The sequence below is a fragment of the Hipposideros armiger genome, unplaced genomic scaffold (genome assembly GCF_001890085.2).
Source record: "Hipposideros armiger isolate ML-2016 unplaced genomic scaffold, ASM189008v1 scaffold_138, whole genome shotgun sequence".
NCBI lineage: Eukaryota > Metazoa > Chordata > Mammalia > Chiroptera > Hipposideridae > Hipposideros > Hipposideros armiger.
The window spans coordinates 3609410-3627909 of record NW_017731488.1 but is presented as its reverse complement, the minus strand read 5'-3'; the positions used below and the strand labels follow the sequence as shown (position 1 = coordinate 3627909).

Sequence of the window (18500 nt, the reverse complement as noted above, 5' to 3'; positions counted from 1 at the left end):
CAGCACTGGGAAATTGGAGCAAGGAGAGGAAATACTTGTTCGGCACCTCTGAAAAAACTTCAGAATTGTAGTTTTCTTAATGGCCACTTTGTGATCTTGGACATTAAAGATAATTTTCAAAATCATTTCTGAAAATATCAGACGTGTATTTGATAGGGGAAACCCAGGAACCTAGTATTCTCCAAAGGCATGGTTGGTCTTGCAGTTGTAGCTTCAGTTGCTTGACATTTGTTGAGCTGACCAGTCACTCATTGGCTTCATCCTCCCGAACAGGATTGTTTAGAGGGTATAAAATGAAAGAAATATACTTACCAACTGTATTGGAGTCATTTTTTCATGTAGCTACTTCTTTACTTTGAGCTACTAATAACTCCCTCAGTCTCTTAATCTTTTTAGAGGAAACATAACTAAATGTACAAGTATTTCATCCTTGATCGTTGTATGACAGGACAATTAAAACATCTCTATGTCCTTGTCCTCTAAATATGAGATATTCCCTTTGTTGGGTCTTAGGGAAAAAGCCTAAAATCCTGACTTAAAAGCTTTATTCTATAGACCGATCGTAAATTAGACAGTGAGTCTAGCAGAGGTTGGCTCAGGTTGTAAGGATGTAATGGTTGGAATGCAGTTAGACAAAGAACTCTTCAACACTTTGAACATAATAAGAATTCATTATTAGTAAAATTATTTAATATTTAAATTGGGGCTCAAGACATACTACAGTCATCCACTGAATCAGCTGTGAGATTAATATGCATTTACTCAGCAAATGCATATTGATTGAATGCCTGATAGGAATGTAAGGCATGACAGTGCTATTGTAAAATGTTAGTACTGTAAGTGTACCTATGCCTAGCCTTGTACTAACAGTAGGAGACTGAAGCCAAGAGTGGACCAGTGGTCCAGGTGACTGTCTAGTCAACCTGGTTTGAGGTGCCAGTTGGGCTAGGAATGTCGGAGACTTGCAGTTACTCAGATGTACCAAGTAGGACTTCTGAGTGGTATATAGGTTCCTGTCCATTGCGACGTGGTCATCTTATATTTGTGTTTGTATGCTTATTACAACAATTTTCCAGCAGATGGCAGTAAAGTGCCTTGAGGAAGAGGCACCTTTTTATTCACACAGGAACCTTGGTGTTATGTCACTGGATCTGGCAGGAAGAAAGGATGAGAAGGTTAATGGAGCAGAATGAAGAAGGAAGCAGAGTTAGGACCTTGCTTAACTGAAGAAGGTGGCAGAGTAGAGAAATAAAGTATAAGATATGGTGAAGGAAAAGCAAGGGAAATAATTTCCTTTTTATTTATTTAGGCAAATAAAGTATCTTTCCCACAGCATTATCATCTGTGCATGTTTTAGGTGTTAGTTCCTGATGGGATTGGAATTTTGATATATTGCCAGGTGTCTAAAAACTGTCTGCAGTGGATTAAAATCACCCATTTTCCAAGGTCAATTTCAATGTTACAGTATCTCAGTTGCAGTTACAAAATATAATAGTGAGGAAATTCCAGATGTGCAATGTTGCTGCTATATTCATTGGTGCTCTGGGGCTCCTCCCCCATTGAAGGACCCATGCCTAGGACTGTTTCTGGAAAATGAAGAATTGGAGTGAAATGGCTGTCTATTACTTATTACTAACAAGAAATCAGGGCTTTATGCCTCCACTTCTTTTTCCTACACTGAAACAGATTCCCCTCAGAAATATCCTTTCATCATGTCACAATGTCCAGAGCCTAGATTTGGAGTCAGCAGCCCAAAGACTAGCTATAAGCTTGTTTGTGATATAGAACAAGTCACTAATTCCTTGGTCCCATTTTCATCTGTTAAAATAGGGGAATGTACCCATCTCACTAGATTATTTTGAGAATTAAATAACAAATAACTTGAAAACTGCTTTGTAAGCTGTGAAGTACAGGAGATGGGGAAAGGGCGGTGGTGTGCACAGTTCTTGCACTGCCTGGGCCACCTAGCTTCACATTTATAGATCTGGGGGGCCTACTGGACCTCCAGCTGCCATCAACTCCCCACCAAGTAAACTATGGGGGCTGCCACTTACTTTGTCTAAGCACAGGCAGGTGAACCTAGCAGCAGCCCATTTCTTTTTCTCATCAGGTAAAGAGAGCTGCTTCGAGAGAATTGTGTCAAGGTTTGGAAAGAAAGTCACATATGTAGTGATTGGAGATGGACGCGACGAAGAAATTGCAGCGAAACAGGTAAGCATGGTAAAGAAAATAGTCTATGTGGGAATGTATTGAGCAATTAGAAAAATGGTAAAACTCAGAAATTTTAGCAATCTATTGTGCATTTACAGTGTTTTCCCTTCTTTCTCTTCCCTCTCATTTTTCTTTTAAGAAAGAGAAAGAAAGTCATTTTTTCCCCAAATGGAGTTTTCCCTGTAAGTCGTTAGATCCTCTCTTTCTCCCCTCCTCTCTGCCACTCAAAAATCGTAAACTCTTTGAGCCCTGCCACAGGGATCCCTGTCATTAAATCTGATGTGGGCCCCATCTTCCATCTTCATCTTAGGGGCAGTGCCTTCTTTTTTTTTTCTTTTATTATTTTTAATAACTTTATTTTTGAAATAGATATAAACATATCATCTATGAAAATTCTTATATCTCTACACTTGGAGACAGATTTTTCTAACTTATTTTAAAGTTATGACTTTAAAATGAAACACTTCAGTGGGATTCAAACACTTCTTTTTTTTTTTTTTTTTTTTAAGATTTTATTGGGGAACTGGGGAAGGGGAACAGCCAAGTTGTTGTCCTTTAATCTTAGTTGTGGAGGGCGCAACTAACTCAGCTCCAAGTCCAATTGCCACCAGGCCCGTGGCTGCTCAGCTTAAGGGTGTCGTGTTCAATCTTAGTTGCAGGTGGGTGTAGCCCACCATCCCATGCGGGAGTCCAACTGGAAACTGTGTTGCTAAGAGTGCACGCTCTAACCCACTGAGCCATCCGGCCGCCCGTTGGCAGCTCGGGGCAGCTCAGCTCAAGGTGCCGTATTCAATCTTAGTTGCAGGTGGGCATAGCCCACCATCCCATGTGGGAGTCAAACCTGCAACCTTGTTAGGAGCACGTGCTCTCACCAGCTGAGCCATCCTGCTACCTGTTGGCAGTTCAACAGCAGCTCAGCTTGGGCGCAGCTCACTAGCCCATGTGGAAATCAAACCAGCAACCCTGTTGCTCAGAGCTCGCCCTCTTAACCAACTGAGCCACTTGGCCAGCCCAATTTGAAAGTACAGTACCTTCCAATTACTTGTCAAAAATAGTTAATTAACGGTAGAAAAGGTAGAAACTTACTGATTTTCAATAAAAACTTTTGAATAAATGGATAGAATTGAAAAGTAAGTATTGGATCTACATATCTTGGTGAGTTTTGTTTTTTAATAACCAAGTATCAAAATAAACTGAACTTACAGCTCAGCTCTTGGATTGCTGTATCAAAAAGTAATAACCTGAAATTTTAAAAAATAATTATTCATATTCACTTAGCACTCACCAAAAATATTAATAGTAAAAATTAATAGAAAATTAATTTGTAAATTATTTCTCTATAAAATGCTTATCTATTTTTTGGGGCCGGCTGAGTGGCGCATTGGTTAGGAGCTGGCTTGGGACACCAGCTCTGAGCAGCAGGGCCCTGGTTCGGATCCCACAAAGGCCAGTGACACTGCCCTCTATCGCTAAAATGGTGAACAACAGCTTGACCTGGAGCTTGCTGCCATGAGTCGCTGGCGACGGCGTAGGGCTGTAGCCCCTGCTGCAGTGGGCTGCCATAAGCTACCATGAGTGGATGGCAGCAGCCGGCATGAGCTGCCAAGAGCCACTGTGAGCGGCTGTCCAGTGACTGGCGACCGATCTGCCTCATTTGGGAAGAGTGCAATGATAATACCAACATGGGCCAGTGAAGCGACGTCCTCCACAACTAGACTGAAGAACAAAAGGACAGCAACTTGTCTGTTCCCCTTCCCCGATTTCTCAACGCTGTTCCCCTCCCCCAATTCTCCAATAAAATCTTTTAAGAAAAACAACAAAAGAAAAATGCTTATCTATTTTATATTTATAAGTATATATAATAATTAGACATATCCTTGAAGATATTACTCAGTCTCTCTGCGTTCCTGTATTATCTGTAAAATGAATGATTTTGATTATGTAATCTGCTCAACTTGCTTGAAAATCTTTGATTTTATAATTCTATGCCTAGAGATTTTTTTTTGGCCTGTATGTGTACATATTTTAAATGATACTGTCATTAGGTTTCCTTCACATGTTTACACACATGTAAAACTACATTTTCTTTGGAATTCAGACAGTTCATAGTCATCATTGGCTATGGAATGTAAAGTCACACAGTCACTTATTAGCTGTGTGACTTTGGACAATTTACTTACCTCTTTGAATTCCTCATCTACTAAATGGATCTACAGAAGTCCTTTTCCTTCCACCCCAGTTTTCTTTTCTGTTTCTTAGGCCTAGAGGCAGCAGGTTGCCCACTAGGACTGCCATCCTAATGTTCCTCCTTCGGTTAACATACAAACCTTCAGCAACCATTAATGAACTATGAGGTTGGTGGTAATCAGTTGTCATATTACCTCATTATGTTTTCATTTGCCACTTTATGTAGCAATTCAAGGACCTTCATTTTTTTCACATTGTCATCTTCGGAGCTTTGATCCTAAAATGCGTTCCCTCTGTGAAAGATACTAATGGATGTAGGTATCAGTGCTTCTTGGTCTGAAGAAGGGCGTGCAGAGAAAAAGAACCACTCACTCACGTCATTGGCAGAGTTGGTGTCTCTCAGCTGATGCCTGTAATTATGTACCATAGAACATACCCATTGGAAAATGCCTTAGAGCTCTATCCAGTTCAGCCTCCACGTGTGAGGGGTCTTTTCTGCAGCCTCTTTGACAGACAACTTTCTAGTCCTTGTTTGAACACAGCCAGGAATAAGGAGGCTGCTTCCCAGGTACCCTGTTCTGCTGTGGATTTGTAAAGTGTCCTGTAGCGTACAAAGTTCTTATACATATGACTTATTTGATCCTTATGACAGCCCCCTGAGGTGGGCAGGAGTAAGAAGGTTACCAGGCACTTTGGGGAGAGGTCCCTGGAGAAAGGGATTTGGGTAAATATGAGATCCTAAAAGAAGTTGGGTTAACCAGCTGTCTCTGCTCTCTTCTAGCACAACATGCCTTTCTGGAGGATCACAAACCATGGAGACCTAGTGTCCCTTCACCAGGCTTTGGAGCTTGATTTTCTCTAAGAACTGAAATGAAGAGCCTTCCCCACGAGCTCCTTTTCACTCCTGAAGGGAGCTGGAGACCGGAACCAACTGGGATCTCTCTCTCCCGGCCACACCTTCCTCCCTCCCTCCCCTCCTCCTTCCCTCCCTCCATCTTTCTCCATGGAATACTGGCGAGAACACAATCAGAACCAACAGCTGCAAGGGACGAAGCTTCTTTTTGCTGAGAGTGAGCTGCAGCCCGTGTTCATCTTCGTGCAGAAGCAGGAGACAGTTGGATTGAGAGAACAGTAGACTCACTGCAGCTACAGTGCTTTTAATTCTTCTGTTTTTTGTTTTGTTTGTTTTATTTCAAATAATGAAGAAAAAGGAAAGGAATTCTTGGGGGCAGAGTTGCACTCTTAGTCCGTGACCTAATTGAGAACTGCTATTAACTTGTGATAGGATAAATGTGGCAAACTTGTAATAACATCTCTTGCAGTCTTTATAATCTTAGCTGTAGAGCACATTCCCAGTGAATGTATATGTAATTTTTTATAAGTAAGGGTCTGGTCTCTGAAGCAGGTTTTCCCTCCTTTCTTTTTTCTAGCAAGAAAGGGGTGTGTAAAGTTTCCTTGGAAAATCGTAATTGAAATATCTAAAATACCTCTCTGACAATAGCACCTCTTTAGCTGCTCCAGTGGTCTGCTCTCTAGGGTGGTTTCCCTCCTGTTCTTCCATCTCCTAGTTTGCTGAACTGTGGGGCACTGGACACTGATTAACTTCAGACTTTGCTATTTCCCATCCTAGAAGCCTTAGTCCCCTTTCCAATCCCTCTTCCCCTTTAACCAAATGGCACAATCCTGGAAACTCCTTCCCTTGGACAGTAAATGCTAAGTCTTCAGCTTGACTCTTTTATGCAAAGACTATCCCCAGGGGGCTTACCTCCAAACTGGAGAGAAGGACTAAGGCTTCTTGTGAATTTCTGCTTCTTTGGCTCTTGAAACAGGAAGATTCCACATTTTCCTCCTACAGAGAAGCACTCTTCTCCCAACAGATGCTCACCCCTACAGCCTTCTCTTCCTTCTTAGGCATCAGTACTAGGCTCTTTCCTGCCCTCGATACCTCACAGCCACCTCCATTCAGCTCTGGCCAATCCCTGGGCTTTCAGCCCAAGAAGTCAAATCAAGTCTAAGAACAGGCTCATAACTACATTTTGGCCAAAACGACCAATGTAGTTGACTTCTGTTGAAGCTCTTAAGCCCTATGAAGGGTATTCTGGGCATATATTTACCCAGATCTCGGCCTGAAACTGAATAGGAGAGTGCTGTGGTCAGAACCCAATTTTCCCATGGTTCACCCTTCCCACTTAAATCTCATTCTAAAATGGGAAGCCAGAAAGACTTTTTTTTTAAGGGCACTGGACCCCCTACTTCATGCCTAGAAACTTAATCCTGGGCCAAATGCAGGAACATCTCTCAGCCTGGCTTCTGGGAAGATTGGTGGGTGCCAGGTGCCAGTCCCAGCCTTCCAGCCCAACTGTGTTTGTGGATGTTCCCTGGAAGATCAACCTGGGCATGTGCTCAGGCTGGATAAACTTCCCTAACACTGAGGAAGTTCAGCCTCTCCCAGGCTGCAGAGAAGGGTGATTATCTAAGCACCTCAGAGAGATGTAGTCTGGGTCCTCGGGAGGAGGCATCCTTGACCAACCCCAGCTGTAACTGTCCCCAGAAATTCTGCATATCCTTGTCCTTTGCAGCACAAGAAGGCCAGACTCCTCCCAAGGCCGCTCAGTCAGACAGCAGTGAAAGCTGTTGTACACATTCCTCCCAACGGATTGAGAAACTGCTTCGGGACTCACAATTTTAGGGAGCAGGTCTTTGGAGAGTTGCTGAAGTCAATGCTCATGACTTTGCTGTCTCTCTGGCCTTGTTTCCATTGGCGGGGTGGGGGAGGGCTGGGGGTATGTAGCCTGAAGCAGACCTCGCCTTGGTCTGAGTTTAACGCAGTTGCCCAGGTGCTGCTCTGCCTTGCTTGATAATTGATCTTAGAAATCTGTAGAATGAATGGGTCTTTTCTTCCAGGCCCCAAGCCCTCTGCCTGCCAGCAGTATAACTGGTGGTTTCCTGCCCTGTCAGGGACATAGACCACCCTGTTGGTGCTGTGCTTCAGATTTGTGAGGCTGTGGAGTGGTACCCCCATCGTGCACAAACGCCTCCCTTGCCCTGCCCTTTGGGAGAAGCTTTGTATTCCTAGAATATGACTTGGACCCCTTTTTCAATGGCCTTTTCCCTTTTGCCCTGACTGCCCAGCCTAGGTCTTTGTAGAAAGAACTTGAAATTGGCCAAGAGAGGTGAGGAAGCTCTCCGAACAGAGCAGCCTTTGCTCTTCGGGTTCTTGCCGCCCTCACGTAGAAGGCAGGCAGAAGATGGGACCTGGGTCCTCCTCGCCCCAGTGAATTGTCCAGAGAACACAGTGTTCTTTTCCCCCATGTTTTCCTCCTCCCCAGCACAAAGACCTGGAAAGGAAAATAAGTGGGGTGCACCAAGAGCTCTTGGAAGCTCAGGGCCCAGGGACACGGGGGGTCCTTTTGTCAGGGGAGAAGCCCTCTTTACTAGAGTCCCCATGAATTTAGCCACAAGATGAGTCCTTCCCCAAGCTGGGCACTGTGGTTCCGTGCGATGGGCCTGCATGTCTCGTGCGAGGACCATCTCTTTCTATGGGGGATCTGGCGTTGTCAGGTGTCCTGGGTTTTCTTAAGAGGTGGCTTGACTTTCGAATGTAAAACTGACTGTGCCTTAGCATCACCCTGTCTGTCCAGTGCCCCTGGGGCAGCTGGTGGTGTCCAAGAGAATGGATGCCTGCTCCACATTTAGATTGTTTTTATTTGGTTTGGGGTGTTCCTATCTTCTGCTCTACAAGTTGGGGTGGGGGGGGCAAAGCTAGTATCCCTGGAGACTTTTGCCACAGGTTGTTCGCAGTTTACACAAACTCAGCTTTAAAGCTCCCAGGTAGAATCTGATTGGCAAACTCCAGCCGCAGCATGCGGAGTTTCTAGATGGTCACTCCCTTGAATGGGTGTCAGTGCCACAGAGCATGGGGGAGAAGAGTAGAGGGGCAGAGCTGCACTCTTCCTCTTCCTGGGAGAGGGGTGGTCTAAGCCAGGGGGTGGTGAACTTGGGCGTTCTCCTCCTCCTCGCTCCTGCAGAAGTGGGCAAGTAGGGCTCCTCTCAAGCAAGCTTCTATTTCTTACCACTAAATTGGTTTCCTTTTTCATCCAAAAGTTGGAATTCCCTGGATAGTCACACTCTACAAGCCAAATCTGAATTCTGAGATTCTAAAATATCTTAAAACACAAGAGAAAATCTAGTTCTGTCCCATCCCTGATCAGCAGGCCCTCCGTCCCTTCCTCTCTAAGTCAGACAGCTCCAGCAGGCAGGACTCACTGGCTAGTTCCTAATGCACTGACGGGAGCCATCCCATTAAGGACGACTTCTAATCAAAACCTGACCCTCTGGATTACAGACGCCTCGTTTTAGCAGGAAAAGGCTTGGATTGGATTGGATATATTTATGTGACTGCGGGCATTCGTGGCTGTAGAGTCCTTGACCATAATGTTATATGTAATGGGAACTATCTTGTAAACTTGAAAAAAAATAAATAAAGTTTTTATTTTCTATACAGTTTGCTCCCGTGTCTTTTCTGAACAGGATCAGCCCCATTGCCCAGCTGAGTCGATGCCTAAGTAGGGCTTCATAAAACAATCTGAAGAGCTCATTAGAAAGGTAGCACCCTTTAATAACTGAGTCATTAATTTCACCAACAAAGTAAAAACAAAACTAACCATTTGGTATAAACAAATGTACATGGGAAAATAAAGTAATTTGCAAGGGCAAGTTTATTGTTTCTAAAATATATTGCTTTTTAAAGTTTAGGACTGGTATGGTAAAAGATTTCATTTGCTGTCAAATGTGCTGAAATTTAATTATTGGAGAATACCTTGCTGTGCTGAGCTTAAAACGCAAAAGCAATAAAACTGACAAACTGATATCAAACCTTGTTTGATTTGGCCTGATTTCATGTTACATTAACTTTTTCTCATTTTATTTCTTCAGATTTTTGAGTCTGACTGTCCATTACTGATCTGGAAAAGTAAAAAATTATTTTGCCTTTTATTCCAGTGAAGATCAGAATTCAGTTCTAGCTTCCAAGCACCATACATGTCAGATCACAAGATTTTTTTTTCCAAAATTACCCCAGAAAAGGGGTTGCCATGTATTCTAGGCATTAAATCTTTTCACAGAAGGCGCATCTTTTGGACCACTCTAGTAGAAGCAAATTTGGTTGTTGCTATGTCCTTACTTGGTTGTAAATACAAATATTAGAATACTGATTGCTTCTCACACCCAAAGAATAAACATCTCCCTCTCTCCCTACAATAAGTATAACATCGGCACATTTCTCAAAAAAATTTGGTAGCAAGCAATTCAGGAGGTTTTTATTCAAGTTTCTTGATGTTTAATAACATACATGAGAATCTTCAAAGGAAATTTCTAATGGCATGTAATGTCACTCATCTTTTTAAAGTTCTTGATTCTGTAAACTTCTAAGTGTATATTCAAACCTTTTTCTGCAGCTTTTTAGGTAGTACACTATACATTGTTTGGAGTTAATTGCATACATATTACCATCATTTGACAATTTCATCTAGAGTATAGATGAGAATGCAAAAAAATTAAAAACATCTTTTTGGATTTTCTCGGGAAAAAAGGGAATTTCCTAAAACATTGCATCTTCTGTTGACATGTTTGGCTTCTTCCCTGAGCCTATTCTCCACGTGGGACAGGAAGAAATATGGAAAAGTATTGGGCTGTCGGAAAAGTCATGACATATTTTGTCATGTTTTTCAGAGAGCATTTATTTATATAAAGAACAAAGATCAATTAATGATACATTGCCCGTTTTGTTCGATAACCTTTTACCATCTTTCAGTGAGCTTCACAATTCCTTGTTCATAGAAGGACCTGTCTTGATCGGGGAAAAACTGAACAAGGTGCTGGTTTACAGCCTCATCTGAATTGAATGTTATACCACACAAGGAGTTTTGAAGAGAGCGAAACAAGCAGAAATCTGACGGCGCAAGGTCAGGCGAGTACGGTGGGTGTGGCAGCACATCCCATCCAAGCTCCAATAATTTTTGACGGGTGATCAAACTTGTGTGTGGTCTCGCGTTATCGCGATAGAACACAACTCCTTTACAATTAACAAGCTCTGGACGTTTCTGGATGATAGATTTGTTCAAACTGTCCAACTGCCGACAGTACACATTTGAATTGATTGTTTGGTTCTTGGTAGGAGCTCGAAAAACACGACACCTTTAAAATCCCACCACACTGAGAGCATAACCTTCCTCTGATGAATGTCTGCTTTCGATGTCGTTTGAGGCAAATCATGACGTCGGGACCAAGAACATTTGCGCACCACATTGTTGTAAACAATCCACTTCTCATCACCAGTTATCAGTCGCTTCAAAAAAAGGATTGTTTTCCTCATGTTTAATGAGCATATCGCAGATGTTTATACGCGCCATCAAATGAACTTCTTTGAGTTCATGCGGAACCCAAATATCGAGCTTGCTTTCTTATCCCAGCTTCTTCAGGTGGTCGTGAATGCTTGAATGATGGATGTTCAATCTTTCTGCAGTCTCTTGGGTCATGTAACGTGGGTTTGACTTGATCAATGCCTTTATTTTGTCATCAACCTCGGTGGGCCTCCCTGAGGAGCATCGTTGAGATCAAAATCACCAGCACAGAATTTCGTGAACCATCGTTGGCACTGACGTTCTTGTAGAGCATTGTCACCATAAACTTTATGCAACTTTTCACAAGCTTGACATGTGTTCTCTTTATGGAAGTAAAACAGTAAAATATGGCAAAAATGCAGTTTGGTCTTCCATCTCCAACTTGTTGTAAAATCTCCATAACTCAACCAAATCGCTCAATTTCTTTTTTAGAATGAAGCTAGAACTGTCAGCTGTCAAATGACATAGCAATAACATAGATGTGAATGACTCTAGTACTTCCAAAAATGAACTAATGCCATCTGTTGCAAAAATGCATCATGACTTTTCCAACAACCCAATAAATGGCACAAATATTTGTTTTAGTGAAACTTAGGACCTAGGCCCAAGGGTCGGTTGGGCACTGAGCCTACTGTCGGGTCTCAACCTTTGATATTCCCTATGAATTGAGAAAAATGATAATGATTTCACCTTTTGTGTGTGATTAAATGTATTCAGTTAAAAAGAATGGTCCTTTTTCTGAGGCCATCATATCCTTTCTTTTAGAGATGATGAAGACAATAGATGGTGGTGGTTTTTACTGCCTTTTTTGTTAAAATTAAGTTGATGATCACGTTGGCCATTTTACTGATCCATGAAATTCAAAAGTTTGGAAATTTGTTCTGCCTCCACTATTCTATGTATGTAAAAAAGCACAGCATCGGGCCGGCCGAGTGGCTCAGTTAAGAGCTCGCTTAAGAGTTTGAGCTCTGAGCAACAACGGTTCAATTCCCAGCCCAAGCTGAGCAGCCATTGAGCTGCCAACTGGTAGCAGGATGGCTCAGCTTAAAAACAAAACAAAACAAACAAAAAAACACAGCATCATCTTCCCAGAACCTCTCTCTGCTCCCAACCCTCATCTCTGTGTCATCCTTGGCTGCGGGCCAATAAGCCCCTACAAGCCCTCCTTCATACAGTCACTGTTGACTGGGTGTCTGGGATACAATTCATGTGCGTAGCTCCCTCATCTTTAGTAAGGCTTGACTTCTCAGGGAGGCCTTCCTTGGCCATTCTGTATAAAACTAACTTCCACATAACACACCAACACATAAACACACTCTCCCTGTCCCCTTCCCTACTTTTAGCACTTAACACTATCCGATACACTGTTTTACTTAGCCTGTTTATGTCTCCACTAGAATGAATGAATGATGAAACTGAGACTCTCCTGAGCCCCATCACAGTGGTGACTGCAACCTTTTCTTCTGTCTCCAGCGCCTTTTTCCTGTTCCTAGTTTCTCCAAACCAGACCTGCCAGGAGCAACAAACGGTTCCACCTCCCTGGCACCACTGCCCACTTGCACATCCCCTAAGCCACCTCATCCTTTACTCCCTCCCTGAGCTCCCAGCAAAAACGCCTTCCCCTGGGCTCCCATATTCACTTCCTGGTACAAAGGGTGCGGCTACGCCTGCCAGGCCCAGCAGCACACACTAGTCAGTCCAGGTTCTCATGCCCACTTGAACTATCAACCCCGCACTGGCTCATCAGCTCCAGAAACTTGGAAAACAAGGTTGAGGGGTCCTGCCTAAGCCAGCCCTCTTCTCTGTCCCAGAGCCTTTACCAGTTTTGAGCCATGGACTTTGTGTCCCTGACCCCCCTCTTGCCCAGCAGCTTTGAATTGTGTTGACACAACTAGGTTGGAAGATTTCATGAGATTTTAATAATAACCTAATACTGTTCAAAAACAACAACACATGTCTCACAGAGACACAGGCACACACATTCTCTTCTTATATAGACTGAGGTAGAAAGTACACTGTCTGAAATATAAAAAAATACTCAATGGGCTGTGCCCGAACCCTGACCACAGGTTCACAAGGCACTTGGTTGAGAGCAGGGACAAACGTTGGGCCAGCTGCACGAAGGCCTTCGAGGGGTTGTCGCAGGCCAGCCAGGTGGGCATCTCTGGCTTCCAGCATGAGCCCACACAGGAGCAGCTGGAGAGGGTAGGGGTGGCAGCTGATCTTGTTCCTGGTTCCAAGGATAGAATGATGTTGCTGGCACATAAAACACTCTCAGTAAACACTTGGTGAATGAACTGAATGACATAACACACCAAAACATAAACACACTCGCCCTGTCCCCTTCCCTACTTTTAGCACTTAACACTATCCGATACACTGTTCTACTTAGCCTGTTTATGTCTCCACTAGAATGAAGTGAGGTGGGGCACGGGAGGAAGAATTCTAGAGAACACATCTTGGAGGTCTTAGGGCCATTCTAGCCTGGGATAGGGGGACCAAGGGGTGGGACAGCACCCCTACCAATTATTTTGGAGGTGGCAATACCAACACGGGGAAGCTTTGGAGCACCAGCTCTACTGGTTGGGAGAAAGAGAAAAGGGGGAGGAGATCTCTTCTTTCCTCCCAAAGTGTTTTGTACACAATTGGGCCCTTCACCCTCTAAGACCTGGCCCTTCTCACGTTGTTCTCATCCTTGAAGGCAGGCCTGTCTTACTCAACTCTGGCCTTCAGTGCCTGGCAAGATCAGGCATCAGTGCTTGTTGAGTGAATCAAGGCCTATAGCAGCATTATTAGCTTAGCTTCTGCATTTTACCAGTTGATTCCATCTGTCGTCCTGTCCCTGGCTGGGTCTGACCCTGCCTTAAAGGACCCCATTCACCTCTCCCTCCCATGGCAAAGAAGCCTCATCCCTAGCCTTGGGGAAAAAGTTCTGAGCCAACTCGATCATGCGACTGTTCTGAGGCAGCTGACACCACTCAGGGAAGTGGAGGGCCCGGGTCCCATCCACCTGGGCAGACTCCCAGTGGCAGCGAGGGTGCAGCCAGTGGTAGTAGACAAGCCGTAGAACCAGACCCAAAAGGAAGCTGGCGCCTCCCACGGGCAGCAAGATCTGCAACAGGATCCCACTAGGCAGCCAGGCACCGTAAGGCACCCAAGTGACCACCATGAGAGCGCTGTCACTCAGGAGAAACATCAGGTGGATGGTGGCACGGCCTCGAGTGTGACCCTCAGCCACATTGAACCAGGAGAAGTAAAGGATGGTGGCTACCGTTGCCCGGTACAGCCACTCAGAGCAGGGATCTGGCATAAAGTCAGTGCCCTGAAGCCAGACCCACAACAGCAGCACCAGCCACAGGCCCAAGAAGTGCAGAGCCACATAGCGGGGGAAGAGGGCTGAGAACAGGGCCACAGCCAGGACTCGGGGCCACAGCAGCAGCAGGTTCCACAGGAAGTAGATCACAGAGGAGCCCAGCCGGAGGTGGTGCTGGGAGGGAAGGCAGGTGCGCAAGGCCCGGTGGTAGTCAAGCAGTGCCCATGAGATACTCACGAGGGACATGATAATGACGACCCCTGCAAGAGAAAGCGGAAACAGCTGAGCCCTGTGGGCAACCTGCCTGGTGCTCCCTAGAGCTCACTGGTTCTGGGGGTCCTCATAACCACTCTAAGGTGGGTACTAAAACCCCCAATTTGTGGAAGGGAAAACTATAGCTGGAGAACATTAAATAATTTCTCACAGCCCAAAACAGACCTGGGATTCAAATATGGTGTCTGCCCTTCACTATAAAGCTTTGCTTTTCAGGTGCTACCATAGTGATATTTTTACAAGGGTGAGTGGGTGTGTGATGCATACACCCTCATCTATACGCCTGGGTGCTGGCCACGTCCTGAGCATCTTACAGAGCCCTTTCCTGGAAGAGCCCAAGCCTTTCCTGGGCCTGAAAATCAGCAGTTCCAGTTCTCCCTAAGCTGGAAACCCTGATGTTGCCCTGCTGTATGGACGGAACATCCCTCACTCCGCTCCCCTCCCCACTCACACTGGGCCCTGGTCTTGATTTTCCAAGACTCAGAAGTTTACAATGGGAATCCTATCCCACCTCCTGGTTGCCCGCCATGGAATAGAAGCACCATAGTCTCCAGGCAGGGAGGGAAGCAGCACTGCAATGTCTCTAGAATGCTCCCTCCCCTGCTCCCTTTCACTGCATCCATTCGAGGCTTCACTGGGAACATGTGATGGGCCAGGAACCCACGCCCAGCCTGGAATCAGATCTGTGGCCATCGTCCTTTCTATCTACCCCACACTCTAGGTCTCAGCAGGGCCCAACACCTCACATTCTTTGACCTGGACAAGCTTTGCCCATGATGTTAGGTAGGCCAGGAGCACACGTCCCCTTTCCCCTGGTCTGCTCCTCCTTACCCTGCAAGTTCCAGCTTGAGTATCCCCTAGAGTCACCCATCTGGACCCCACCCCACCCACACCACTGTGCAGGCACCCTGTACCACTCTACCCACTTCTGTCTAAGTAATTATTTCCTTATCTCTGAGCTCTGCAGAAAATAGATTCTGCTCCCCTGGGATCCCCAGTACCTGGCATATAATAGCAGCTGAATCAATGTTTGCTAAATAAAAAGTTGGGAAAATCTGTCTCTTCTCTTGCCCCTCCCCCTGCCCGCTCTCCATACACATACAATAGAGACTGTCTTCATTGGGCCCTGGTCCTAGACATCCCCTGCCCTCAACCAGACAAAGAAAAACGTGAGCCCAGTGAGTGCTGCACGGCCCAGGGCAAATCGCTTTACCTTTCTGCACCTCTTTCCTCTTGTGTAAAATGGAGATAAACATAGCACCAACCTATAGGGCTATGAACGTGAGCACTTTCAACAAAGCACTTTTACACAGTGCCCGGTTAGCAGCAAGCACTCAGTCGTGACAGCTGCTATTGCTGTTTTTTTGTTGTTGTGTTTCTTTCAATTAATACTACAGACTCAGCTTAGCAAGCTGAATGGGCCCTTCGAGATCAAGTCCAACCCCATCTTGTACAGCCATGGAAACAGGCTGGAGAGGGGCAGGCTCTGCAGGTCACATAGTGAGTGACGGCAGAGTGGGGACTGGCTCCTTGGAGGCTGTGGTATTTACAGCAGAGGGGGCCTCAAGGTGTGCAGGGGTGTGACAGAGAAGGGGAAGCCCTGGACCTTGAACCAGATGAGAGTTGGAGTCCTAGCTTGGCTGTTAGCTGGTCTGTGCCGTTGGGCACGCTACTTCTCTTTCACAGGAGAAAACCTTCCCAAAGTTGCTCAGTGTACAAACTTCTCCCATGGCTTAGAGGGCCACATGCCTCCCCTTCTCAGATTACTCAACCCACTTAACTGAAACTACCTGCTTTATGGTCTATCATCCCAGCAGAGCAGGGGCTCTGTCCTTCTTGTTCACTGTGGTGTCCCGAGCACAGGGACAGGCCCAAAGGTGCTCAATGAAAGCTTAAGTGTATGAAGGTGCTCAATAAACAGTTTATTGACTAACAAGTTGCCTATTATGGGTCAGGCACCCTACACACTTTATCTGTTTTCTTCAAAATAGTAAAAATTACAATTAGGATTTATTATGCACCAGGCACTGGGCTTTATATGTATCACCTCACTCATCCCTTTCGTCAATCCTATGAGGTAGAGTCATTTATTATGTCCATTTTACAGATGAAAACAAACTGATACTCAGGGAGGTTGAGTCATTTGTCTAAATCCCTTCTGCTGGAGTTTGGATTTCACATTGGATTTGAACCCAGACCTGCCTGACTAAAGGATGTTCTATTTTCTAAGCAGCCCTTATAAAAGAGGGAAAGCATTTCTGATATTTATGAGAAACTATCCAGCCATAAAAGGGAGACTGGATGCTGGTAGTCCTACTACTCACATTGGTAGCACTCAGCCCGGCCACTGTGCAGCACGATGGCCAGGATCAGCGTGAGCTGCGGTGTCTTCTCTAGGAAGGTCTCAAAGAGCCGTAGCATACTGATGTCCAGGGAGAGGAAATCGGCATAAGCCAAGTCAAAGTCAGAAGGCACTTGCTGCTGCCACACCAACAGACCCTGCTGCAGGCTTTGCTTGCACCTAGGGATATACGGGTGCCCCAAGGGGTCAGGTTAGTGTCCTGAGGCATTCCTCCTTCCCTTACATATTGGATAGATGCAGACAGGCTCCCATCCTAGTTCATCACTAACATAATGTAGGGCCGTGGGCAAGAAACTTAACCTCATTGAACTTGTTTCTTCATCTGTAAAATGGGGATAAGTACAACTACTGCTGCTCCTGCTGGCCAGGCACTGTCCCAAGCTCATCACAAACCTCGCCCCATTTATGCCTGATAACAGCCCCATTTTACAGATGGGAAAAGAGGACCTACCTGTAAAAAAGAGCTAATAAGCAATGGAATCAGGATTTGGGCCCAAAGCTGTTTGAATTTCAAAGGCATACAATGAAATTTCCTAAGGTGATCATTCTTAAATTTTAGCAAGCATAAGAATGTCTTAGGATCTTGTGGGGGATGGGGAGCCATTGAGAGCTTCTGAGCACCAGTGAGACAGGTCAGCTTGTGCCTTAGAAGGAAATCCCAGGCTGGGGAGAGGAGGAAGGGTTGGAAAGCCTAGACCGGAAGCAGGGACTCATTTAAGAGGCTGTTGTCCAGGGAGAAAAGATGAGAGCCTTAGAGTGGTGAGGATGAAGACTGGGGTGGAGTTAAGAGGGTTCAGAGGTTAGACAGACAGGCCTGGGTGACCCATCTGGCATGAGGGGGGAGTGGAAGACGCACCAAGCTCTCCCCGCCCTGCATCCCTCCCCACCACCACCACCACAACTGGTCTCAATTTGCTACTATGAAGTGAGCCTATTCACTCATTTCGAATTCATTCATTGGACATGTACTGTTACTTCCCCTGGACGGACTTGAAAATACAGTAAGGGAGCAGGTGGGCAGGCCCAGGTTGAGGCTCTCCCTCAGCAGGAGCCTCTGTCTCTGGTCCCCCAGTGCTATGGCAGGACCCTGCCTCAGCTCAGTCACAGGCTGGAACAGAGACCCCGTTTTCAAAACCAAGCTCAGTACGTTCTGCATGCCTCACGCTCAGCAGAAATAGGAGAAGGGAAGATGCATGATGTAGTTATGGATTCAGGCCCCGCCGAGGCCTGCCTGGATGGTAAAGAAGTGTGCCCCTTCATGCCCACCTAGGGTTTTACAGATGCCTGCACAGTCCCTCAGGCAAAACTGCAACATTCTAAGCTCCTCTCGCCCACTCCTGGACACTCAGTGCAGCTTTGTCAAGGCAAGATCTGGAGAGAATCTATAAAAATGGACTCAAGAGCAGATCCTGGCTCCAGCCACCTCATCCCAACCCAGACCACATTGTGTCCTGACTTTATCGCATGACTCTGACCCCTTGGTGTCAGTTTCCCCATCTCTAGAGGGCCCTGCCAGTTCTAGAAAGGAGCAAAACCCATGCAGATTTTCCAGGCTCCCAAGTGCCCAGCCCTAGCTGGCTCAAGGAACATGGGTGAGTCAGGCCCCATCTCCGTCCTCTTGCTCAGTCAGGGTGTGTGTGTGTGGCGGGGGGGGGGGGGGGGAGCAAATGTTCAGGGACAATACAGTTGAGAAAGAAAGGGTGAGTGGCACTGAGCAGTGAGGGAACAAGCACTGCTCTGGGGGTCAGGGCTG

At 45.6% G+C, this 18500-nt stretch overlaps 2 protein-coding genes across 4 annotated transcripts in view; one reads left to right on the top strand and one right to left on the bottom strand.

Moving 5' to 3' along the window:
* Positions 1-8901, top strand: part of EYA3 (EYA transcriptional coactivator and phosphatase 3) — a 66686-nt gene extending 57785 nt beyond the window's left edge. For all 3 annotated transcript variants that reach the window (XM_019650241.1, XM_019650240.1, XM_019650243.1), the window contains 2 exons: positions 2111-2211; positions 5180-8901. In XM_019650241.1, the coding sequence (XP_019505786.1) occupies positions 2111-2211; positions 5180-5260 (182 nt within the window). In that variant the 3' untranslated portion in view covers positions 5261-8901. The remainder of the gene's footprint in view (positions 1-2110; positions 2212-5179) is intronic.
* A 2901-nt stretch (positions 8902-11802) lies between these two features.
* XKR8 (XK related 8) overlaps positions 11803-18500 on the bottom strand; it is a 28296-nt gene continuing 21598 nt past the window's right edge. The window contains exons 2-3 of the mRNA XM_019650070.1: positions 16710-16906; positions 11803-14372 (exon numbers count right to left, since the gene is read on the bottom strand). Of these exons, the coding sequence (XP_019505615.1) occupies positions 13663-14372; positions 16710-16906 (907 nt within the window). The 3' untranslated portion in view covers positions 11803-13662. The remainder of the gene's footprint in view (positions 14373-16709; positions 16907-18500) is intronic.